Source organism: Diplotaxodon limnothrissa, linkage group LG12 (genome assembly GCF_057381915.1).
Source record: "Diplotaxodon limnothrissa isolate DT_005_m linkage group LG12, D_limnothrissa_male_GT1.1, whole genome shotgun sequence".
Classification (NCBI taxonomy): domain Eukaryota; kingdom Metazoa; phylum Chordata; class Actinopteri; order Cichliformes; family Cichlidae; genus Diplotaxodon; species Diplotaxodon limnothrissa.
Window position 1 is genome coordinate 11673189 of NC_140607.1, and position 27634 is coordinate 11700822.

Genomic DNA, 27634 nt, shown 5'->3' on the forward strand with positions numbered 1-27634 from the left:
AGAAGGGGGTCTGGAAGAGTCGAGGAGCATGGGAAGAAGGAGATCTCTGGCGAGGACCTGACGGACGACCGGTGTTGACTGCCAACCTAGCGGAACAGAAGATTGCAGAAGCAAATGGGCTTGGCCATGTGGGTGTGGCCCAGATGGAGAGACATCTGTGCCATTGGTGGCATCCCTTTTTGAGGGATATGATTAAGGAAAAAGCTAGGACGTGCCTGATCTGTGGGAGGCACGATCCAAAGCCAGTGATTAAACCAGAGGCAGGTAAGTTCCCCATTCCAGAAAGACCAGGGGAAGAGATTGTCATTGATTTCACTGACATGATCGACGTGGGACCGGGAGGAGTCCGGTATTTGCTGGTAAGTGTGGATGCTCTGACGGGGTGGCCCGAAGCGTGGCCAACAAAGAGGGAGGATGCAAAAAGTGTGATTAAGTATTTAATCAATCATTACATCCCCCGGCATGGTTTTCCCAAAAGAATTAGGTCAGACAATGGAACTCATTTTAAAAATAAAGATTTGGCAGAAGTAGAACAGAAGCTGGGGTTGCAGCACCGATTTGGGACGTTGTATCATCCTCAGTCCCAGGGGAAGGTGGAAAGAATGAATCTAAACCTGAAAAACAAAATAGCTAATATTTCTGCTCAGACGGGGCTAAATTGGGTTGCAGCCCTGCCAATTGCATTGATGATAATAAGATGCTGTGTTAATCAATCCACAGGTTTCACACCATATGAGCTGTTGACAGGACGACAGTTTCCAGGTCCTTGGACAACAGTCCTGGCGGAAGAGAGTATAAAAAGTAACAGAAAGCATGCGGAATGTTGGAAAGAATTAAAAGCTCTTGTGTCTAGTTTCACACAACAGGTTGGAGTGGGGGTGAATGCGGTGGACAGGTCCGTCCCCGACGCCAAGGCTGTGTGGCTGAAGGTCATTAAGCGAAAGTGGAGAGATCCGAGGTGGACGGGGCCATTCGAGGTGACGGCTCGTACCACCAGCGCGGTTCGGTTGAAGGGAAAGGGTGAGACCTGGTTCCATTGGTCTCAATGTGCAGTGGCGGACGAGAGCTTACTCGAAATAAGCTCCACCCAAAGTAACACGGGGGGGAACATAGAGGCAGAATAATCCTCTCCCCCTGTGCAGCGGTTCTCCCCAGCAGTCTACCTGGGGAGACGAAGAAAGAAGAGGAGCGTCACGCGCCAAGCATCAATTCATTCCAGGCTCCTGATAGGCTAGGGCTCTAGTCTAAAATAATTAAGAGATTAAAGGAATCGTAATAGTTTTGTACGTTAATCGCATACTTTTATACTCATAACCTTATACTCTTATCACGAAGTTTAAAGTAAAGGTAAAAAGAGCCTGGGAACAGTGATCATGAAACTGTGGGAAAATTGGAAAATAACGGGGGTGTTGGGGTTGATAAGTGTTATAACGTGTTTATTTGTTTTGGCCTCGCAAGCGAGCCCAAGAGGAGGAGTTGTCAGGTCAAGGAATGTTATTTTACTGTCACTGTGTTATTATTCACATGTACGGTCATTATTTCATCATTACTTCATTAGTCTGCATCACTTATCATCAGTTTATCATCAATATTATCATGTATCATTTATCATTTAGTAAATCTGCTAACGGTGTTTGCTGAGTGATCTTGTATTCCTTGTATTCCAGAGCACGCAGAATAAAACACATTCTAGATATAATACTCTATCATGCATAGCACCAGCATAGCTGTAGGTCCAGGCAGCCCAAGTCAGATAAGGACACCGAACTTTCGTTGGCCTGGACCTACACTCTCACAAAACTGCACACTCGTGTATACAATTGTTTATGCTGCCAAATACCGATGATTGGAAACATCTGGTTTCAAGCCTGGGAAAGTGTTGTTGTTCTGAGAAGAGGAGGTCCAGGAATTGTCTTGACGTCATAATGGCTATAAAGCTTTCTGTAACGAGCAGAGAGGCGAAAACCGTAGTGCTTCCCACACTGTGTAAACTGTGTGTGTTTAATAAATCACTTTTTAGACACCTCCGAGGACTCTGTCTGCACTTGTTTTTCCTTCCAAATCAAAAGAACCTTACAGAGCCTATCTTCACCACATATAGGTGTTTTAATAAAATAATTTGTGTTGACCCACTATGGACTTTCAGTCGTATGTCTCTTCCTCAAAATTTGAACCGCGACAGAAGTCACGCACACAGAGAGACACATTCTCACACATTCACTCAAACACACACACACACACACACACACTCTCACATGCATACACACACACACATACACACATTCTCACATACACATACACACGTTCTTGCACATGCATATAGATGTTTACACATACACACACATAGTGCCTTGTCTTAGAACCATTGGGGGGGTTTACGGTGGGAGGTGCTTTTGCTGTGGTGTGTATTGTTTGAACTGTTTTCCCAATAAAAGGCAGCAAGTGGAGGCCGGATTTGGGGTCATTTTGTGGTAGGATACGAAGTGCGTTCCTGAGATACTGACGAGGCCTCCCTTGCAAGTAAATTGATTGTCTTGTGTTCTTCATGATGAATAAGTCTCTAAACTAGCGGGGCTTGTGGAAACACAGACCCAACAATAACAAAGAGAGGGAAGGTAGTCAGAAGTAAGGGGGATCGAACTAGGCAACAATGCAGACATAAAGGACCACTACAAATACCTGGGGATCCCACAGGAAAATGGAAACCATGACGAGGCTGCTGGCAAAGCTGCAACCACCAAGTACCTGCAGAGGGTCAGGCAAGTCCTGATGAGTCAGCTGAACGGTAAGAACAAGATCTGGGGTATCAACACTTACGCCCTGCCCATGATTAACCCTGCTGGGACAATAAGCTGGGGAAAGGAGGACATAGAAGGCCACTGACATCAAGACAAGGAAGCTCCTGATCATTCATGGAGGGTTTCAGTCCAAGTCCAGCACCCTGAAGCTGTATGCTAAATGGAAGGAAGGAGGCCGGGAACTGGTGAGTGTTAGCACCACGGTCCAGGATGAGACAACAAATATTAGGAAGATGGCCCCAACAAACCACGTGCTCACGTCTACCATACCAGGCAAGACCCCAGGTGAAGGCTGTGTAAAGATGCCCCTGAGACAATCCTGCACATAACAGCAGGATGCAAGATGGAACGCCATAACCAAGTGCCCGGATGGTTGGACTTTAACAAGGTTCCAAGTAGAGCTTCAACATGCATAAGAAGAAATAGGAGTGAGACAAAACTTTTTTGTGAGCTTGCAATTTATTATGTGCAGTGCAGCGAGGAGCGCTTGGACCTCTACGTTGGAGCAACCAAATAGCCACTCCATAAATGGATGGCGTCAACATATAAGAGCCCCCTCGACACAACAAGACTCAGCTGTACATCTGGAGCTAAAGGATAAAGGACACTACCAATGTTCATACTTTGGACCCAGAGGACAGATGGTTTGAAAACAAGTAAAATAGGCCATCTATGTCCACTGTGAATGACAATCATTGAACAGCCATCTTCAGGCACTATCACATTGACAAACTGCCTGGTGAGATGACAGCAAACCCGATCAGCATTTACAACTGAGTGATAAAACTCTTTGCTTAATGTGCTCATGGACCAATGTATATATTTAAGTTATGTATACCTGAACAGTAGCATGAGAGCCTGAAGGAATGTGCGGAAGTTGTTGTGGTGATTTATAGCTGTATCCTCATTCAGCTCAATGTTGCCAAACACCTAGAGCAGAAACATGGATTCAGGCCACAATATTGTAATGGTAAATTACTGCATGAATATCACATTCTCTGACCGAGTAGCATCACACACCTGCATTCCAATGATGGCGTAGATAAAGAACAGCATGGCAATCAGTAGACAAACATAAGGCAGGGCCTAAAGGCAACAACAGGAAACAAAACGTATTTCATTTTAAATACCCACTCTGAGTTCTTCTAGGCAGTGTAGAAGTGTGTGCAGGAAATTGCTGTATGTGGCTTTGGAAGTGTACAGAAAATGTGAATATCAGGGCTAGTCAAGAATGTGTAAGCATTGTACTGTTTATGAGCACCTTAAAAGACTGAACAAAGGTCCACAGCAAAATGCGGATGGTGTATCCCTGCCTCAGCAGCTTTATGAGTCGAGCAGCTCTAAAGAGCCTCAGAAAGCTCAGGTTGAGCAGCCTGTCCTGTTAGACACAGATAAGATAGGGAGCACTTACCCACCAAATATCATTGCTCAATGTTAAACACACTTATGGAAGTCAGCTGGTTACAAACAATCACATGTGGCAAAAGCATACAAGGTCAATACATTCAATTTCGCTAAATGCTGTTCATCACAGTGCTTTAAGAATTATCACTAAAAGGGGGCACAAAGGTTTTCCAGATGGCTCCATTTACTCATAACCTTAGACAACAGTGCACAGACTGGTTGACAAAGGAGCAAAGGAAGCCTCCTAGTAAACACACCTATGGTACCAATTTTGAAATCTTATGTGACCTTGTTCTCAAGTTATTACATTCACAAGATTTTCAGAAAACTTTCTCTGATCTTGAGGTTAAGGTCACCGGGAGTGAATGGTAAATTGACTGGTTCTTATTTAGCGCTTTTCTACTCTGAGCACTCAAAGTACTTTATACAACTTGTACATTCACCCAAGCACTTTTTTCTAAGCTGGTTCTTATTGCTTACTATCTAACATTCACAGGCATTCATACTCCAATGGATGCATTGGAGAGCAACATGGGGTTAGTATCTTGACCAACGACATTTGGCATGCAGACTGGGATTGAACCGCAAATTTTCCAGTTTGTAGGTGACCTCCTCTACCACCGGAGCTACAGCCACCCAGAGTCAAACTTGTCCAAGGTATTTAGTAGATCCACCGATGTTATCAATTCAAAAATCCGAGGTAACGTCCTTTTTATTTATCACATTCACGACATTTTCACTGAGATTCAAACCTGTCTAAGATTTTTAGATACCTAAATGACATCAATTTGAAGCAGAAAATATTTTTTCTCATGGGATCAGTTTCTTGATCATTAATACGCAATTATCATGACCATCAACGACTAGGGATGGACCGATCCGATATTACGTATCGGTCCGATACTGACCTAAATTCCTGAATTGGATATCGGAGAGAATTAAAAAAATGTAATCACATCCATTAAATATCACAAAAGCACCTCACAAAATGAGAGACATGGCATAACTCAGCTCATAACCTTAGGGAGCAGTATGCGCCTCTTCTCTCTCCCTCCCTCTCCTGTTGCTACTTCAATCATGAAACTGATCAATGATCAGCTGATCAGTTTTTCTTTCGCGACTCCCGTCTCTCTTGTTTGTTTTTGGCCCACTTTGCACCAGAAAGAGGAAACCAGGGGCTGAACAACAGCAGCACGTTTAAGCTTGATAAGCTGTTGTTAGAATTGTTAGAATTTATTTAATATTACTTTCTACAACAGGATCCTTTTCTATGTAGCTAATGTAAGTCTAATATATACCCTAGTAAGCTATAGTACTTTTTCCTTTGGTAGGGTACCATCTGTGCAGTCTGCAATTCTGTTGAAGAAAGATGTTGAATCTATTAAATTATTGTATAAAAATAATTGATTTCTGTGTTTTTTGGTTTTGTTTTTGTTTTTTTTACATGTGCATTAAAGTTAATTTAATTGTGCCAATTAAGCAAGTATGGGGTGATTCCCCATACTTGCCAACCTTGAGAACTCAGAATTAGGGAGACATTCAATGGATATGTGTGTGTGTGTGTGTGTGTGTGTGTGTGTGTGTGTGTGTGTGGATATATATACACATATTGCAAAAACTTGAATTTTACAGTGTTTATTTATTTAAAACTATTTATTTAAAGTATGTTACATGTTCTTAGCCTGGATACCATGGCTATCAAGTACTGATGTCCCCTAATATGTTTTTGTGAAGTCTAAAGACAATCCAAAAAATATTGTGGGTAAAATAAAGTTTACTGACTTAAGATGCAGTTTAAATCTTGCTAGAAGTTCATTAGACTGCTAGCAAGATGTAAACTGCAGGTTTATAGGGTTTCTTTTCCCTACATCACCAGCATGAAAATGTTTTTATCATAGGACAGTTTTATTTACAGAAACCCACTCACCGTAGTCTAGTGATGTTTTTGGACCATGGCATGCCAACACCATTGACGACAATCAACAACAAATGTGTAGAATGACAGAAAGAGTTGGGAAAGAGAGGCAAGAGAACACAAACAGTCATATTGTACAGCATAAACTGATAACAATCAGCAAATAATCGTATGCAGATACATATACACACATGTGTACAGAGATATACTTATAGTATAGTATAATAAAGATATACTTATAGTAGACTGAAAAGTCTGGAATAAATAAAGAAACTACCCACAAAATATGCAAAAACACTGTAAAATATAACTCAGCCAAATATCACACATTGAAGGTTACTCTCTAATGTGGATTCAGAAAAACACCTGTCCTGTAATTATTGCATCGTATCAAAACATTACTACCTCAAATCCTTTCCTTTTCCCCAGCTATATAGCCTCTGTCACGACTCTGCCATGTGACTGACCACTGGCTAGTTAGCTTGCTTGCTAAGCCCCAGTTAATTTTCTAAACTGCAGTGTTTTTATGTATCCCATGAAATATTTAAGTGAGAGTGAGGTGGGTGGGAAAAAGTGCTCTTACATTGATTTCCGTCACCAGGATGTCAGTAATGCTTCCCAACACTGTCACAAAGTCAAACACGTTCCAAGCATCCTTTAGGTAGTTCTGAAGAAAAAAAGCAAAAAAACAAAAAATAAAATCAGGAGCTGTGCTTTACCTTTAAGAGTATTTAGAGTTGCTTTATAATGACTACCCACCAATGGCCCAAAAGCAATGATCTTGAGAATACATTCCAGAGAGAAGAGAGTGGTGAACACTATGTTGAGGTTCTTTAGCATTACTTCATAGAACTCTGGAGCTCCATAGAACTACAAGAGAAGGGCAAATGAGACGTTAAGGCACATTTTAAGGTGACGAATAACGATTAGCTTAGTGTGTCAGGCTAATGCATTCCTTCTATGTCCATTATATGGAGACTATACCCCATAGTGCTTAAAATATGAAAATCTTGATACAGATGGAAGGAAAGTGGACAATACATGTAGAAAGGCTAATTTATAACATATCCTGTTCTCAAAAACTGACATAACTATAACTCTGGACTCAAGAAATACGTGCTTAAAGGTTTTAAAACATGTGACATCACCGGGTTGGTTAGTTGCTAGTAATAGACTGACACTGTTTGTGTTAGCTAACTACTAACAAAAACAATAACTCAGGGTAAATAAAGGACACTAAAACTAAAAATCAGTTTAAGTGGATCACTTTTGTGCTGCCCTTTGCTGCAACCATGAATTTTAAGTTAAAACTAAGGATACACTATTCACTTTTCTCTGACTGTTAAGCATTCAGTGGCTCTCTGTTGTCTGGCTAGTTGCAGTGAAACAGAAATTCCGCCTACCACACATATTAACCAATTTTTCCTGCAGATATGCTGATGTATTTCCTGATTTTGCTTCAGTAAAAAAAAAAAACAGTTATGTTTGTGATGTGATGTGAATGTATTAATCACTAGTGTAAACTGTTTGGATCTGCTTGGGAAAAGAAAGATTGTTTTATTCCATAAAATACCACTTATCGCATCACCTGATTGTGCTGCTTTGAACACCCTGCTAGATGAGGAAAATAAGAGTTTTTGACTCTAGCTTGTTGGCCCGGTAAACCACCTGTCACCTGAATCAAACGGGCTGTCTTCCACATTGTCCTTATTCAAAACGTTTTTTACAAACCTGAACCTTAAGGCTAACAGGTGGATTTTCCCATGTCAGTGTAGCTAGTCAGACAATGAAGAACTGGGTCTGATGCTAGTTAGCTAACAGAAACTAATTCAGTCAGCTAACTGATTCTACTAATCGCATCTTGGCGAAATCACGTTCTGTACAAGATGCCACTAAATTAAACATGTTCTAAAAACTTTGCGCACATATTTCTTAAAACATCTACAAAAACAGTGCTACATCTATGTTAGTTTTTAAGAGCAGGTCTCAATGGTATAAATTAGAAAAAATTTGAAATTCACACGTAGAAATGAAAGATTCAAGGTGGGGGTAGGGTTTCATCAGGGATTACCTCCGGGCCCCTTTGTGTTTGACTATTATGGGACTATTATCCCTCCAAAACCCCATCCCCTTGGGACTGTGGCTACGTCCACAGTCGCAAGGAACAAGAAACACAGGAACAAGGAACACAGTCCCACAGGAAAACCACCGAGTTTTTTAAATGGACTAACAATGAGGAGGAGTTGTTGCTGCGAGTAACACAAAAGTACAAAGTTGCAAAAGCGAGTGAGAATTAAAGAATTTTAAGAAAAGCTATCTGGAGCATGTACAGACTGATATCAATCTTTAATAGGGCTGTCAAAATTGAGAGCAAACAAAACAACTGCTGTATAATGCCCTCCGCTTTCTCTGTTTAATTGGACACATGACTGCATCATATGACTGACATGCGTCATCGTTTTATAAAGTCTGCGTCCACACTGCGACACGAAAGCAACGTTTTCAAATGTATGCATTTTATAGAGCACTTTCCATGAGTGAAAACGTTGTCTCAGTGTGGACGGGAGGCCAAAACGGAGAGAAAACTATGCGTTTTCAAACAAAAACGCATTAGTGTGGAAGTAGCCTGTGTCACCTCCCAGACCACCAAAACAAAGCACAAATTAGCAAAAAAAGTTTTAAACAAAAATTAAAAGACAGAATAGAATGTACAACTGCAGCAAAGAGTAAAACACTAGATTGTTAAACATTCTCTTCTGTACAGAAACAGTACTGTACAGTCCAGAAAAAGCATTAGTCAAGGTTACAATCTTCTTATGGCCTCAGACAGTGGACAGTGGTCTGTGTTATTTAACAGTCCTATTTTTTGTAAATGGAGAGTCCTCTTCACACACTAAGGTTAATTATGGTGTTCAACAGGGTTCAGTGCTAGGATCAGTTCTTTTTACCTTAAGCTGGGCATACACTGTGCGATTTTTTCAATCGCGTTATTCAGCTCCTGCTCAAACTGTATGATTGACTCTCAGGGGTTAGAAGTTCATAGAGAACAATGCAGGGTCTCACACTATACGGCCCGAGTGCTCACACTTGCGTGTGTCTAACACGAAAGTTATAACACAAAATCTGTCTCTCGCTCTCCCTTTCACTCACACATAGACACATCCACCACCACCATCAATGTTGCTAAATTGCTAATGAAAACTAGAAAATCCATTTTCTGAAGAAACTGCAGTGTGATTGCTGATAGCTGAATGTTTTGAGCTGAAATGAAATAAATGCTGAATTTAAGTAAAAAAATGTTTAATGAGATGAAAAATACAGAATTATTCACCTGAAAACAAAAGTGCAGAACTGCTAAAGGCTGATGTTAACACAGAAGAAGTTTGAAAGCAGTTTTGAGTCACAAAGCATCTGAATGAATATTAAAAGTTCATATTCTTTTAATCACCAAATCACTGAAATGTGGGAGAACTCACTACAGAAAGATCAATGCTGTAAGTTTTAATGATCCAGTCAGAAAGGATGATTCTTAAAGTCATCAACTGACTCCAAATGCCCAGGTTTGAACCCCCTATCTGCTAAAAACAAATCCACCAATCAAACAGAAGCCTGAATTTCATGGGCCAATCAGAATGCTTGATCCAGTTGTCCAGGACTAACTACTGATATACAACTACTCTGTGGCAAAACCCTGTCAAATCTGCCTCGGTGCACCTGTTGAACAATTGCTTCTAAATCCAAGACCCTAACTCCCATCAAAATCATTTTCAAAAGGTGAATATCCCGAGGACCTGTTCTACACAACTAATAGTTATGTCTATAACTTCTGTTCCCTGAAGGAGAGGAACAAGGTACAACACATAAGTATGGGATATCACGCCCTTGCATGTCCTGGCTGAAGAAATCTTTATTCACACCTTTAAGGCAGATGACGCGCACGGCCCCACCTGCACATATAGCCGCTGTCATCACAGTCATCCCTCAGTTCAATAGCCGCTCTTCACTGAGCCAAACTGCTCAGTGGGGCCACCTTGTGTTGTACCTCGTTCCTCTCCTTCAGGGAACAGAAATTATAGACATAACTATTCGTCCCTTTCAGTCGATTCACTCGGTACAACACATAAGTATGGGACATATATACACGCCCCACAGAGCAGCCACCGAACCGGAATCAGACCAAGACATCCTTAGTGAGCGGTAGACCCAGCAGAAAGAACAGTATGAGCCACCGAAGGGGCTGTAACGTCCAACCGATAAAACCGCACAAAAGTGTGCGGTGATGCCCAACTAGCTGCCGCACAAATATCAGCTACAGGCACCTCTTTAAAAAGAGCCCATGAGGTTGTCATCCAGAAGTGGAATGAGCTCTCACCCCCTGGGGCAAAGCAAGACCTCTGGTGCCATATGCCAGTGAGATAGCTTCTATAATCCAGTGGGACAGCCTCTGTTTAGACAGACCTCTACCTCTATTTGGATTAGCGAAGCAGACAAACAGCTGGCCACATTCTGAGTGCGCTCAATGTAGGTGCGTAGCACACGCACTGGACAAAGAGAATGCATCCTCTTCTGCTTCTCAGATGCAAAAGGAGGGGAGCAAAAGCTCAGCAACTCAAACTAAGAGCTATAAGATGCAGGCATGATCTTGGGAAAATAGGTAGCATTTGAACGCAATACGACCTTGTGGCCATCAGGAGAGAACTGTGTGCAGGAGGGATGCACAGACAGCGCATGAAGGTCACCCACTCGCCTTGCCGAAGCCAAAGCGAGAAGTAATGCAGTCTTATATGAAAGAAATTTAATATCCACAGACTCAATGGGTTCAAACAAAGGGCCTCCAGCACCAAAGATAAGTCCCAAGCAGGGACAGAGGGGCTTGAGCACCCGCCCCTTTCCTGATGGGTGCCCAAAGTGCCCTTTTGTTGAGGCAACTTTTTAAAAAAATATATATATATATTTTTTTTTATGTGTGTGTGCGTGCGTGCGGAGTCCTGTCTGTGCCCCTCAACAATAATATTTAACTATTAATCACAGTTTTGCTAAATAAAAGGATCTGGCTTGCATCAGTCACATGATCACATTTAACCAATGATCGCCCTTGACGGCAGAACGCGCTGGTTACGAGCCGGGAACGAGCTCACAAAGAGCACGCGCATTTTTAGCGGTCCGGAGCTGTAGGAGAAACACAAGTTAACTCAGAGACACAGACTGATGCGACAAAACCAGTAAGTAGGTGTACAGCGTAAACTGTAGTGTATAGCACCCAGGAGTATTAGCTTATTACGTACACGTTGGTAAGCTGTCTTGTGGCAACTGACGAACTGAAACAAACGAGCGTGCTGTGTGTGTCCTTTTATTAACTGCACAAGTAGTGCTGGTCATAGCTGCTGGCTAACTGGGTAAGGCTGTCATGGGTCTGTAGCTCTGTCCACCGTTTTAGGGAACATATTTAGTTTTAAAGTATTTAGAAACATATTTAGTTTTAAAGTAATTTTCCGGGCTTTTCCTGCCATTCTGGAGGGATTATATTTCACTAAAAAACGATCTAATATGCATGTCCACATAATAATTATTATAATTATAATATATTAAAAAACACAAGCTGTATTTTAAAGAACATACATTAAGAAGCAGATTATATTAGATTTCTATTTTAAATAAGACAAAATTTGGAATTTACAGCAGTAAAATTATTGTATCTCTACAGTTTAAAAATGTAATAAGCTTTCTCCCTGCACAGAGTGGATAGTGAAACAAATGGAATCATCATAAATACATTATTTCATATTTATTACTTCCCCCTCCTCATTGCTTTATTATTTTAGCTCTAGTAATAAATAATAATGTAAGGATTCTGGATCAGCACCATGATGCCCATAGTATATACAGTATTCTGAAGAAGGTCTAAAATGTCACTGTGTGTGCGTGCATGTGTGTGTTTTATTTAGATGGATTTTTAAAAAAAATATTACTCATGATCAGTGTTGGTCAAGTTACTTGAAAAAAGTAATCAGTAACTAATTACTGATTACTCCCCCAAAAAAGTAATCCCGTTACTTTACTGATTACTTATTTTCAAAAGTAATTAATTACTTAGTTACTTAGTTACTTTTTAAAAACACGATTTACAACCTGAAGAGGTGATAAAGTGATAGATCTTTCAGCCCAATTCTACTTTTTCTACATAATCCATCATACAAAATGTAATCAAATGGAAAAGTCTCTTTTTTTAACTTGTTTTATCAGTTTTAATCTTTTAACTTTATGCATCAAGCAAAACATTTAATTATATGCAACATTCTCTGACTTGAATAAATTAGTTTAACATTTAAACCTATTTTCTACACATTCCAGCACATAAAATAAAATATTTTTTGTGTTTTCACTCACTCTTTCAAACAGATGCAAGTAAAACACAGCAGAAAATAAATAAAGTCAAAGACTCAGCGGTCCTTTTGCTCTATTTTCACCTGTAAAGCAGGAGCAGGGTAGGCGGAGGGTTACCCTGGTGCAGGTGTGCTGCGGTCAGTTGAAGAATCCGCGCGAGTGTCTCTGTGAGTTTCCCATCACGTCGTAGCTACTCGGTGCTTGCTCGGAAGTTTAGGGGTTTTTTTCGCTGTAAAAAGAAGTTTTCTTCCCACGCACGATGGACGCTAATGTTTTTGTCACTTTTTATGGAATCAAACTCAAAGTAAGGTCAGTACTTCCACACTTTAAACGCTGCACGCTCATACTCTCTCCCGCACTCGATATATTATCCATTGTTGATCTGCACACAGCTGCTGTCACCAACGTCGCACTTGCTTACGTCACTGTCATGAGACATTCTCGCAAAAAAAATCACGGTTTTAGTAACGCAGTAACGCAGCGTTCCTACGGGAAAGTAACGGTAATCTAATTACCGATTTTGCAATAGTAATCCCTTACTTTACTCGTTACTTGAAAAAAGTAATCAGATTACAGTAACGCGTTACAAGTAACGCGTTACTGCCCATCTCTGCTCATGATATAACATTGTCCAGACATGCCTGGTAAGGACATGAGGAGGAAACAGCAGGAGCTGTGTGAGGCTACTAAAGGCAGTGCTATAACATTTTTCTGTCATAATTATATTATAGATTAAGTGCAAGAGTTGTTAGGTGTGGATAATTAGATTATAGTTTATTGCAATAGCAAGTTGTGCCTTGTTCTCACATAGCAAGTGGAGAGTGATATATGAAATGATGGAAGGAAGAAGAGAAGCAAAGAGTGATTCACAGGCAGAGCCTAAATTATTTCTCACAGTTTTTTGTCGCCTTATGGTTCCAAGCGCTGTCACCAATCTTTGCATTTTGTTATTATCTCATGACACTTGTTTAATCAGCTACCATCTCTCCTATGGACTTTTTAATGTCTACAGTCTCAGATCAACACAGCCCTGCCCTTCCCATATTAGATTCTTGATGAATGTGTGTTGTTGTTATTCAGCCTGGTTTAATGTGCCCCTTTTTAACTTTGAGCACCCGCCCCTTTAAACCTCTCTGCACGGCCCTGGCCTGGTTGCTATAGTGACTGAATGGTTTTTCTAAATTGAAGTAGTAGGAGTACAAAAAACGTACGGAAGATGGAATAGTAATAGTAAAGATTTGAATAACAATACACTAAATATTGATGAGGCAGCTGTGATTGAGCAGCAATGTCCATCCAACTATTTTCACAGTTGTTGTGGTCGTGATAATTTTGTAAGGCCACATCGAAAAGGCTCAGATGATGAGAAAGTTCTACAAGTTGTGCTTTCATCGCTTGTGTCCAGATTACACACTGCACTGCAGTGCTGCTCTGTCTTTTCACTTTCATTTCTGTGTTTGCATGTGCACAGTGTGGGAGGCTGTGGTGACACCCTCACGACGGCCGACAGGATTTCGAACAGGTTTGATTTTCTTGCGACCAAACAATTGATGATCGGGAGCTGGTTGTGAGGTGTTAATAGTTTCTCGTTACTAGAGCTGGGCGATATAAGATTTTTTCATATCACGATATGTTTTTTTCATTTCAGGCGATAACGATATCTATCACGATATAAGCCAAATAACAAATTTAAATTTGTAAGATTTAAATGTGCCGTTGCTCACAAGTAAAATGTGAAATAATCAGTAGCTTGTTTTTATTTAAATATTTATTTCCCATAATAAGTTCAACAGGGTAGATGTACTTAAGGAACATGAGACTTTTTCAGATAAATAAAGGCAAATAATGCAAACTACACAAAAGGCAGCCGCTAAAGCGTTTAAGTTTCAAAATAGAACAAACGAAACAGACTACTAAATTGTCAATTCCACTTAGAAATAAAATATTAATTCTAAAAATAAATCTTAGTTTGTTTTACAGAAGAACAGACAAAACTGATTAACTTTTGTCAATATCAAATAAACTGAGAACTAAAAGGAAATTCTCAATCTCTCCTTGTTGTATAGCTTAGCTTTTCAAACAGTTTTAACAGTTACTTTAGTCTGACAATAGCCGAATGACGAATTAGCGCTTCCAGTCAGAGACTGAGGCTACGTCCACACGTACACGGGTATTTTTGAAAACGGAGATTTTCCGTTTTTCGTTTTAAAAAATAATCCCGTCCACACATAAAGGCAGAAATGAAGGAAAACGCTGCTATGAACATGCCAAAGCAGCAGGTGGAGCTAGATTCCTAACCGTGCAGAAATGTTGGCCAATCAGAAGTCTAGAAGCCTCGGTGGGAAAAAGTAAACAAAGCTGGGGCATAGAAGCAGAACCGAGTCGTATGTGTGGAGGGACAGTAACTGTGTGTATATGTAAGCATTTAAACACTGCAGAGAGTAGAATTAACAGCATCAGAATTGTAGAAATTCATTTCACCGAAACAATAACGTGGCGCACAGTGTGACGTCAAAAAATGCGCACACCTTTGACGCTGCGTTTTCTCCGTTTTTCTAGTCCACACGTAAATCCAAAAACAGACTTTTCAAAAATATCCACCCTGGCCGGAGTTTTTAAAAATCTTCGTTTTCAGTGACCAAAAACGCCGTTTACGTGTGGACGAAAGGTGCAAACACATAGAAAAATCTGCGTTTTCAAAAATACCCGGGTACGTGTGCACCAGTTTATTGTATTTCCAGACTTGCTTTCGGCACAATTTACAGTGCACGCTACTCTGTTTTTTGTCAGACTTGAAATAGCCGAAATACCTTCACACTACGGAACTTCTATGGCTCTTCCGTTCGACAATCGCTTCTCATTGGAACCATCATCTGTTTTCTCTTCGGTAACCTTCGGTCACGCTCGGTTGATTTTTCTAGTCGGCACACTCATTTCCTCCATTACCCGGGCGGTATGGTGGCTGGCTGCTTCCCAAACAAATACACATGTTGGCTGTACGTAACAAGTCACGTGACGTGACGCTGCGGCTGTGATTGGTTCGGCTCTGCACTACTTAATTTGGATTGGCTGTTCTTTTTGGCTGTTCTTTTTTTTTGTTGTTTTTTTTTTTAAGAGGACAAGAGCGGCGAGGTCTATCACAATAGTTTAATTTTTCTATCGAGAAAAAGTTATATCGCGATACATATCGTTATCGTTCTATCACCCAGCTCTACTCGTTACCCCATGTATACTACACGATAAATGCACGACACATGATGAAGGCGAAACTTGGGCCGATCACCACCAGAGGCAGAGCCAGACATTTGAAACACCCGGGGCTTAGCCCTAAAGGGTAGCATGCATGTGGGGGGGTTTTTTGTTTGTTTTTTTTTGTTTTTTTTTGGGGGGGGGGGGGGGTGCTTTTAATTAAGCAGCAAGGCAGAACAAAATCAGGGCTGTATCAAGACACGAGGACTAAACCCCAATTCAACCAGACCCAGAACTGATCCGGAATTTAAACAGGACTACAACAGTTCAAAATCAGGACTGCTTAGGACTTAACCAAGACAGAACCAGAATCAAAACTAGATGATAGTAGCACTGAAAATCATCATAGACCTGCACTACACTTATTTTTTTATTTCTACCAAAGTACAGATTCAGAAAAGTTTATATAATTATTTAGCCTTGTTGTGCAAACAAGCCTGCATAACTTAATAAATATATAACTTGAAAAATAACAAACCTAAAAAGAAACACTAGGTACAAGATACATGAGTACCTATGATACGGTGATACTTTTGGTAAACAACCATTTGACTAACGTGTGTCTCACCTGCTCTTGTTCCATCTCTGTTCTGTCCTCATTCTCCTCTCTATCCCTCTCTGTTCCTCTCTCTCCCTCTTTGTGCTGACAATCATCAAATATACAGTTGAAACCATAAAGTGTATGTAAATATCTGGTTTAAACTGTGAATATACTGCTGTGTATTGAAATACCTCTTGTTTTGCATAGAAATATACTGAATAACATACAAAGCATAATATATAAAATACTACCAGAGTTTTTTCTTTGAAAGAAGCCCCTTATGTCCATTCTTGTATATCAGTACATTACTGAAACCGATTTATTTAGCCGTGGACTGTAACAACTGAAAATATGAAATAAACATACATGTAAGCTAAGACTCTCTAAAGAAACAGCATTGTTGTTGTTCGGCTTTTCATTTCGCCATTTGTTGATTCACTTGAAGAGCGAGTAATGTAATATGGGTCAGTGATCAGTTTGATATCAATCTTTTGTGATACACCGTCATATTTACATTATTTGTACAGTACAAATGATTTGCTTTGGTACCTGGTCAAACTTCAGTTCTCCTCTCTGTCTGCCTGGCTCCGTTTCTCCAACAGCTCACTGGCAGGCAGCAGCTGCCCCGCCCCGCTTAGTGCCTGAGCTCGGATCATACCAATATTAGGGGGGATTTACGCACAGTTGTAAATTCCCACAGGGTGCACTATGTGCTTCGAATATTGTGTGTAGTTTTTTGTTTTATACAGTTGTCAGCCAGGCATCTAACTATGAAAAAATTACACTCCAAAAGACCCCGGACTTTTGAAAAAACAACCCGGGCTTAAGCCCAGTAAGCCACCCCCCCCCCCCCCCGCTCCGCCACTGATCACCACAACTGGAAAATCGGCTCAAAATTGGCCAAAAATCGCACAGTGTATGCCCAGCATTATACACACTTCCTTTATGCAGTATCATTTGCAATTTGTGCAATTGTAACACTGATGAAGCACCAATGAGTTAATACACACAAGGTATTAGGCTCAATATTGGGCTATTATTAATTAACTTGATCAGAAGCCTTAGGAACGGCTTCTGGAGCCTATGGTCAATAATGAGTAAATATATACAACACAATACGCTTGTGCAGGTACCATGCATGTACGTTTTACACCTTTTTCTGCTGATAAAGACTTGTTCACTACTGCAGGAAAGTAACCAAATAACAAAAAGTTTCCTGTTTTTTTTTTTTAAAAACAATTGTATTACTATTGGCTATATAAATTTGTTTTGGTTGTTTGTTTTTTTAATACAATGGGTCCACAGAAAAGGGCCATCTTCTGTGATTTCATAGAACTTTGTTAAATACAACTTCCGCCTGTAATTTTACACATTTATTCATTACAATTCAAGTTCAAACAGTTGTGCTGACATTTCTTTCATTCACTACAGCAGCATTTTTATATCATGTGGGCAGACTGTGATGTACTGTTGGAACCACACTCATTTTTCTATTAACTGGGATTAAATGTAGATAAACAGCTTTACACTAACAGAAATGGGAGTTTCACCAGTCTGACCAACTCGTGATCAGTGTTGTGGTAAGACTAATTATTTCCTTTGTTCTGCGATTTACAAGACATGGGAGAATAATTCAATTTTAAAAAATTAATTGTGATTGCCTAGAGTCAAAATTAGCTTTCCACCAGTGACAACTTAAGAGGGTCATCTAAGAAGGTGCAGCAACTAGTTGGCTAACTTAATTTACTTTTTGACTAACAATTGCCTACGCTTTTTTATTTGTTGTTTGTTATTTTTGTTTATTTAGTAAAAAGAGAAGAATTTTATAAAAGACATGACCTAAGTGAATCAGCGAGATTAAAGTTAGCAGCTGGAGGATTTTATTACTTTTGGCCAGAGCATCCAACTGTCCCTGCTAATGATTGCTACCAGTAACTTCATATATAACACTAAAGACATAAAAGTCTATAAACACATGTTCATGAATTCATGATTCATGAACACGTGACCTAAAGCTAAACCACCTGTATGTGTATTTTATTATTCATATGCTTTCTTACCTTCATCATGAGTACCACGGTGTTGAGAGCAATCATGATCATGATGGAGTACTCAAACGGAGCTGATACCACAAACTTCCACATCCTGTACTGGAAGGACTGTGTGTTCTCAGGCATGTAACGTGTTAGTGGTTTGGCGTTTATGGCAAAGTCAATACATGCCCTCTGCAACAAAATAAAAATACATATCTGCTTTACTGTTTTTATCATTTGAATGGAACTTCAGTACTCTGTTTTGTATGGATAAAAGCCTGACTTTGCTAGAAATAATTAAATATTTTATTTAGGCACAAACACCACATTTTTTTCATTTTGTAACTTTGGGTAACAGTTTATTTAGGTCCCAGATGCTAAAACTGGATCATTGTTAAGTAAAATTAACCAAGAACAGGTATATATTACAAATAATGTATTACAAAAATATGCATATTTAGTCACAGAAGCCAGATAAGGAGAAAATACTGAACCAACAAATACATAGTGGTCAGTGGCCATACCCTTAATAATGTTTACCAAATGTTACCAAGACAATTTGACCAATCAACGCATGGACCTCTTAAGATTTTGAAAGTGTCTTATGGCTCTTAGCAGCAGATTATATTTAAGACCTTGGTCATTCCATCTGAAATCATCAAAATTTTAGAACATTTCTGTTAAACCATTTCCAATTTGCCTTAAAAATGTCTCAGCTTAGTTATTAGCTTTACAAAATCAAATATAGGACAGCACAGTGGTCTTCATGGGCTCCATTTTCCTCTTACAGTCCAAAGACAGGCAGTTAGTGGAGTTAGGTTAACTGGGGATAAATTGCCCATGTGAGTGAAAATGGTTGTCTGTTTCTCTATCTACGTCCACACTAGCCCATATAGATTTGAAAACAGCGTTTTTGTCTGAAAACGCTCCGCACCCACACTAGCGTTGTCAGTTGTTTTCACAGAGTTGCGCTTCCACATTGAAAATGCTTACGTTCCAGTACTGCGCATGCGACCTGCCTCATTTCTGTCTGCCGTTTATTTACTTTCTGGCTCTTTGAAACGTCCCGGCAAAATGTTGAGGAAAACCACAGAGTTTTTAAAATGGATTAACAATGAGGTGAAGTTGTTGCTGCGAGTAACACAAAAGTACAAAGTTGCAAAAGCAAGTGAAAATTAAAGAATTTGAAGAAAAGCTATCTGGAGCATGTACAGACTGATATTAATCTTTAAGAGGGCTGTCAAAATTGAGAGCAAACAAAACAACTGCTGTATAATGCCCTCAGTTGTCTTTGTTTAATTGGTCACATAGCTGCATCATATGACTGACATGCGTCACTGTTTAGAAAGTCTCCATTTTCACTGTCCACACTGTGACGCGAAAGCACCGTTTTCAAATGTATGCGTTTTCGAGAGCGTTTTGAAAATGCTGTGTTTTCCATGAGCGAAAACACTGTCTAAGTGTGGATGGAAGGTCAAAACAGAGAGAAAACCATGCGTTTTCAAACGAAAATCCTAACTTTTGTGCGGCTGTCTTCACCACTTAAAGACATGTTCCCACTAGGGATGGGTACCGGTGTCACCGGTTCTGACATAAACGGTAGCAACCAGACCGAAAAGCAGCGCACATTTTGGTGCTTTTTTTTCTTGAGCTGTGATACACTTCTAGCCAATCATTTTACGTTTCCGAGGATAGTAGGCGGGCCCAGGTACGTTCTTTTAGAGCAGAGCTACAGATTAAAAATGCCCAAGGCGAAGCTGTCAAAAGTCTGGCTGTACTTCACAGCAAAATATGCAAACTCAGCAGCCTGCAATAAGTGCTTTAAGCTGATACTGTGATACTGTCAAAGGAGGTAACACCTCAAATCTGATGAAACACCTGGCAATGCATAGCGTTTTTTTTAAAAGCCGAGAAATGCGCCGTATTTGATAGCTTGCTGCGAGACCTCACACCGTGCACATCTACTGCGGGTGGGTTGCCTGTTATCGGAGCCGAAGTTAGCAACATCCCCCAAAAACCCGAAGAGGAGAGTCCTGGCCCCTAGCCCTGCCAGTGTAGCAGAAATGATGACGGATGATGATGGCAGCAGCAGCCGTTCTTCTCTGTGTGAGTAGCTTAATGTTGTTCGTGTGTAATTTACGTTGAGTAGGCTAACCACGTTATTAAATTAATGCATGTAAGGTGAACTAGCAAACGATACTCCCTTCACCCTGGACAAAAAGGCTAAAATGACCAAAGAATAAGAGAAAAACAGCTAAACATGAGAGGTTTTTGGACAAAGTTTGTGTTTTTTCCATTGTTTAAGCGCTGCTTCCAGTCAAGAGTGATGCCATATATGCCCCATAGCTGCAGAAAAGGCTAACATTGTTATATTTTTACAAAAAAACAGCTGAACATGAGAGGTTTTTGGACCAATGTTGTGTTCTCCATTCTTTAAGCACCGGTTCGAGCACTGTTTAAGCACCGGCACCTTATTTAAATATGAAATATTTTTAAAAATATTTCATATTTAAATAAGGTTAGTAGCCAGAAGTTTATTATTTAGGTCAGTCAACCAACACAAGCCAAATTTATACATATATTAATCATTCTAGATATAACACAGAAAGTTATTTTTTCAATATAGCTATGTTGTTCATTTACAAGTCCATCCTTCTGTGCCTGTCTCCTGTTTCCTGTTTTACTTTGATAGTCTTATGTCCTATGTTAGTGTATTAAGTTTTGCTTCCTCCCCATCTTGTTACATTGGATCTTTCCCAGCTGTATTCCTCCTGTGTTTCTACTTTTCTCGTTACTCCCTTGTGTATTTAGCCCTGTGTTTTTCTCTGCCTGTGTTTTTCTCTGTCCGTTGTCGCGTTGGTATCGTCATTTAACTGTGTGTCTCTCCTGTGGTCTTTCCTGAGTGGTCCTAGGTAACTCCCCGCCCCAGTTTCTTGTTTTTCTAGCTCCCTAGTTTTAGTTTCCTGTTTAGGTTATGTTTTGTGTTTTCTTTGCATGGATGTTCACAGCAAATAAAGCTGCCTCTTTGAGTTATCCCTGTGTGTGTTGAAACCTGCATTTGGGTCCACATTCTGCCTGCCACAGCACAATGCATGACAATGGCATGATCAGGAGTGAGATAAGATGCTGTCCCTAACTCCTAAACAGAATCCCTAACGCCCTGACCTCGTGACCCAACTTTAACCCTAATTCCACAACTGGCAAGAGGGGATCAGTATGCTGATTGTATTTGTAATACATCTTTGTATATTTTAACCTTAATCTGAATTATCAGACTCCTCCGTGGCAGTAGGTGTGAAAATGGTAGGTGGATAGAGTAGGTTTTAAAAATGAAAAATATGCATATATTTAAGAACATTGTTTTCTCACTTATAACAGATGTACCATCTGTAAACTCCAAAATGTTGTTCTCTGCGGGTTAGACTATCTACTGATATTTTTTACTTTTTTAGTATAGTAGTGAGATTTGTTTTCCGGTTAGGCTGGGGATACATTTTCCTGAAAAAAACAAAACAAAAACAATACAAAAAAACCACGCATGGGGGTCCCCCAGTCTTTTTTTTTTAATTTATATGCTCCACTGCTTATTGACTGGTACACACGAGCAAGACCGTATAACCCCCATATTCCCATCCCTAACTATCTGTCACATTGGGCACTCTGTCCTATGCCTTGTTATTTGATTATGTTTGACACACAGCACTTTGGTCACCAGGGCCCTGTTTCAGGAAGCCGGTTTAGAAAACTCAGAGTGAAAAACGATACGCAGGGTTGAGTAACCCCGAACTGTCCAACTCGGAATATTCGGTTTCAGAAAGGCTGATAACAATTAGTTCAGTCAACGCGGAGTTGCTTTAACCCCAAGTGAAGCGCGCGGACGAGGATACATAAAGCCCTGATAAGCGGAGCACAGATTAAGCGAGTCACCATGGAGACGGAGGGAAAGAAGGCGCGGTCAATGTATTTCACAGCGCTTGAGGCCGAAATTCTGATGGCAGCATATGCCGATAACATGCAAATTCCGCGGAAAAAAGTAACACAGCCACAGCTGCAAAAGAAAGGGAGCATGCATGGCAAAACATAGCCGACAGAGTCAATGCGTGAGTGTTAATATAAACATTGATCTAGGGATTTCCACCCATTTAACACGTTATTTTATCATATGTTATTTTATTTGTTATTTTATACATTTTATTTTGTGACGTGATGTGAGCGCAGGTGCAACCCAACAGGCCCCAAACGTGCCTGGCAGCAAGTAAAAATGAAATATAAAAATATAGTCCAAACAGGTAAGGTGTAATTGTATTATGAGCCATAGTGCTTGGTCTGTTTGTCCCATGTAAATCAATTGCAGTTAGAGGCTACATTAATTTTCTTTCTGTAAGCACTTATTGAAATTATCTGAGCACATTACAAGTACATATTTGCTTACTCTGTATGCTCAAATGTGGCCCGTTATAGCCAACAGAAAAAAAGCGGAGGCCCGAAAAACAGGTGGGGGTCCTCCACCACCACCACTCACAGAGGCTGAGCAGTTGGCCCTCAGCCAAAACAGTGGGCGCCCTGTGGCCGAAGGCATCTCTGCGGGGACATCCTCTGAGTCAATAACCTCGCAAGACACAAGTGCCTACATAAGGGGTAAATTCAAAATAATACATGATGTGCATACATCCTGTCTTCACAGTCACCTTTGCAGTGCTACTCATTCATTTGATAAACTCTTTACCATAATGAATTATTTTGTAGTGAAGTTATTTTCCGACTGATTTTGCCTTCCCTCAGTCTTGGTTGTCTTTGAGAGCATAATGACAATGAAGTGTAAGGTGCTTGGTATGTTTGTTAATTGCCATTTGGTCCCTTGTAAGTTATAAGTGACCTGTATAAACCTCATATTCTATCAGTTGATGGTGGTGGTGTACTGCATCTGGTGCAGCCTCCTGTTGAGCCAGACCAACATGCAGTTGTGAGTAATACTCCACAGATTATATGAGTTTACAGTAGAACAGCAATGTTGTTTATTTCTTTACTACAGGAAAATAATGAAGAAACATTGACAGCTGTTACAGAGGAGGAAGCAACAGAGACACTTTATGAGGTTTACATCTTTTAATACTTTGTGTACAGGAAATACAGGCGACCAATAAAGCCAGTTGAACAAAAAATCTGTTTATTCTTCTTTCAACATGTTGAGGTGATGGGTCAAAAGAAATGATTGTGACATATGGTGTCTCTGACTGCGCTTCCATCTTGTATGTCCGTGGGAGGGTCAGGATGTTCATGGTTTGGATCACTGCTGATGTTTGGTTCAGAAGGACAGTGTTCTCCTCTAATTGTGGCAATGTTGTGAAGAATCACACATGCCACAATAATGTCACATGCCCTTTCTGGGGTGACCCTGAGTCTTTGCAGGCACTGGAACCGGGCCTTAAGCATTCCGATAGTCATTTCAATTCTGGCTCTTGTCCTGCAATTAGCCAGATTATATCGCTGCTGTGGGCCCGGTTCAGGGTCAGGGTAAGGGGTAAGCAAATAGGGTAAACATGGATACCCCCTATCACCAAGCAAGTAGCCAGTGAACTCTCCTAAGACAGAAGGATACACTTCAGTTCAAATGTCCCTGAAGCAATTGGTCTTTATATATTTTAAAGTATTCTCAACTCACCATGTCCAAATTTTGTGCTCAGTGTACATTCACGGAATATTTGTGAGTCATGGACAGAGCCTGGCCACTTGGCTTCCACATTTGTGATAATGTTGGCAGCATCATATATGATCTTCACAGTGCAGAGAACACAAATTAGCATCCATTACTATAATGAAATAATTTGTTAGTTTGACATGCTACAGGGAACTATGTACCTGTACATTAATGCTGTGGAAAGACTTCCTGTTCACATAGTCTCCTTCATTTACTGAAGGAGCAATGATTGGAATGTGAGTGCCATCTGTACAGCCAATCACGCCTGGGAACCGTGAAAATAAATGTACAATTTAAGTAGTAGTCCAAGTATCACCACATCATGAATTAAGTTTTGGTCATCCTGATACCTGCAATTTTGTGGCATCCCTCTTTGATAAATCTTGTGGGTCTATGACCGGGGAACACCACAGACGAGTACAGGAGACGTTTCAGTGCAACTGTAACATTCCTGACGGTAGCCTTGGAAACGTGCTCAGCGTCACCAATATTATACAGAAAGCTCCCGTTTGCAAAAAACCGAAGTGCAATACAAATAATATGTAATGAACTGAGAGCATGTCCGCGATGTGTCACATGCGTAATATATGGCCTGAGGATGTTATCCAAATAACTTAGAGATTGTGCTGAGAAACGGTAACGTTCGCACAGAAAATCATCAGGAAATGACAAAATGTCCAAACGCGCTCTGATCACTCTCTCCCGGCGGTGAGCTCTGCGGAGAATTTGGGCTTCACGATCTACTGGCTCTTCAAGGAAGTGGCACGCCATGTCCGACACTTCCTACTGTCAGGTTTCCGACAAAGGGGCGGAGACAGTCAGGGTTAGTTGTAGTAAACCTGCTAGGGGGCAGGTTAGCTTCACGGAGTGTGTCGTCATAGTGACTCACTGAGGCTTCATCTGAACTCGCTTTGTGAAACCGAAAACCCAGAGTTTTTGTTAACTCAGGGTATACTTAGTCAGTTTTTCCACTAAACCGGCTTCCTGAAACAGGGCCCAGTCGGACATGGCGTGCCACTTCCTTGAAGAGCCAGTAGATCGTGAAGCCCAAATTCTCCGCAGAGCTCTCCGCCGGGAGAGAGTGATCAGAGCGCGTTTGGACATTTTATCATTTCCTGATGATTTTCTGTGCGAACGTTACCGTTTCTCAGCACAATCTATAATTTATTTGGATAACATCCTCAGGCCATATAGTACGCATGTGACACATCGCGGACATGCTCTCAGTTCATTGCATATTATTTGTATTGCACTTCGGTTTCTTGCAAACGGGAGCTTTCTGTATAATATTGGTGACGCTGAGCACGTTTCCAAGGCTACCGTCTGTCGGGCAGTCAGGAATGTTACAGTTGCACTGAAACGTCTCCTGTACTCGTCTGTGGTGTTCCCCGGTCACAGACCCACAAGATTTATCAAAGAGGGATGCCACAAAATTGCAGGTATCAGGATGACCAAAACTTAATGTATGATGTGGTGATACTTGGACTACTACTTAAATTGCACATTTATTTTCAGGGTTCCCAGGCGTGATTGGCTGTACAGATGGCACTCACATTCCAATCATTGCTCCTTCAGTAAATGAAGGAGACTATGTGAACAGGAAGTCTTTCCACAGCATTAATGTACAGGTACATAGTTCCCTGTAGCATGTCAAACTAACAAATTATTTCATTATAGTAATGGATGCTAATTTGTGTTCTCTGCACTGTGAAGATCATATGTGATGCTGCCAACATTATCACAAATGTGGAAGCCAAGTGGCCAGGCTCTGTCCATGACTCACAAATATTCCGTGAATGTACACTGAGCACAAAATTTGGACATGGTGAGTTGAGAATACTTTAAAATATATAAAGACCAATTGCTTCAGGGACATTTGAACTGAAGTGTATCCTTCTGTCTTAGGAGAGTTCACTGGCTACTTGCTTGGTGATAGGGGGTATCCATGTTTACCCTATTTGCTTACCCCTTACCCTGACCCTGAACCGGGCCCACAGCAGCGATATAATCTGGCTAATTGCAGGACAAGAGCCAGAATTGAAATGACTATCGGAATGCTTAAGGCCCGGTTCCAGTGCCTGCAAAGACTCAGGGTCACCCCAGAAAGGGCATGTGACATTATTGTGGCATGTGTGATTCTTCACAACATTGCCACAATTAGAGGAGAACACTGTCCTTCTGAACCAAACATCAGCAGTGATCCAAACCATGAACATCCTGACCCTCCCACGGACATACAAGATGGAAGAGCAGTCAGAGACACCATATGTCACAATCATTTCTTTTGACCCATCACCTCAACATGTTGAAAGAAGAATAAACAGATTTTTTGTTCAACTGGCTTTATTGGTCGCCTGTATTTCCTGTACACAAAGTATTAAAAGATGTAAACCTCATAAAGTGTCTCTGTTGCTTCCTCCTCTGTAACAGCTGTCAATGTTTCTTCATTATTTTCCTGTAGTAAAGAAATAGACAACATTGCTGTTCTACTGTAAACTCATATAATCTGTGGAGTATTACTCACAACTGCATGTTGGTCTGGCTCAACAGGAGGCTGCACCAGATGCAGTACACCACCACCATCAACTGATAGAATATGAGGTTTATACAGGTCACTTATAACTTACAAGGGACCAAATGGCAATTAACAAACATACCAAGCACCTTACACTTCATTGTCATTATGCTCTCAAAGACAACCAAGGCTGAGGGAAGGCAAAATCAGTCGGAAAATAACTTCACTACAAAATAATCCATTATGGTAAAGAGTTTATCAAATGAATGAGTAGCACTGCAAAGGTGACTGTGAAGAAAGGATGTATGCACATCATGTATTATTTTGAATTTACCCCTTATGTAGGCACTTGTGTCTTGCGGGGTTATTGACTCAGAGGATGTCCCCGCAGAGATGCCTTCAGCCACAGGGCGCCCACTGTTTTGGCTGAGGGCCAACTGCTCAGCCTCTGTGAGTGGTGGTGGTGGAGGACCCCCACCTGTTTTTCGGGCCTCCGCTTTTTTCTGTTGGCTATAACGGGCCACATTTGAGCATACAGAGTAAGCAAATATGTACTTGTAATGTGCTCAGATAATTTCAATAAGTGCTTACAGAAAGAAAATTAATGTAGCCTCTAACTGCAATTGATTTACATGGGACAAACAGACCAAGCACTATGGCTCATAATACAATTACACCTTACCTGTTTGGACTATATTTTTATATTTCATTTTTACTTGCTGCCAGGCACGTTTGGGGCCTGTTGGGTTGCACCTGCGCTCACATCACATCACGTCACAAAATAAAATGTATAAAATAACAAATAAAATAACATATGATAAAATAACGTGTTAAATGGGTGGAAATCCCTCGATCAATGTTTAAATTAACACTCACGCATTGACTCTGTCGGCTATGTTTTGCCATGCATGCTTTTGCAGCTGTGGCTGTGTTACTTTTTTCCGCGGAATTTGCATGTTATCGGCATATGCTGCCATCAGAATTTCGGCCTCAAGCGCTGTGAAATACATACCTTCTTTCCCTCCGTCTCCATGGTGACTCGCTTAATCTGTGCTCCGCTTATCAGGGCTTTATGTATCCTCGTCCGCGCGCTTCAC

At 40.7% G+C, this 27634-nt stretch overlaps 1 protein-coding gene across 1 annotated transcript in view; it reads right to left on the minus strand.

The window, feature by feature from the left end:
• Window positions 1–27634, minus strand: part of LOC146620902 (voltage-dependent N-type calcium channel subunit alpha-1B-like) — a 137568-nt gene that overhangs the window by 94354 nt on the left and 15580 nt on the right. The window contains exons 4-10 of the mRNA XM_085367122.1: window positions 18352–18516; window positions 6877–6987; window positions 6701–6784; window positions 6130–6135; window positions 4060–4176; window positions 3819–3884; window positions 3637–3728 (exon numbers count right to left, since the gene is read on the minus strand). Coding sequence (XP_085223248.1) covers window positions 3637–3728; window positions 3819–3884; window positions 4060–4176; window positions 6130–6135; window positions 6701–6784; window positions 6877–6987; window positions 18352–18516 — 641 coding nt within the window. The remainder of the gene's footprint in view (window positions 1–3636; window positions 3729–3818; window positions 3885–4059; window positions 4177–6129; window positions 6136–6700; window positions 6785–6876; window positions 6988–18351; window positions 18517–27634) is intronic.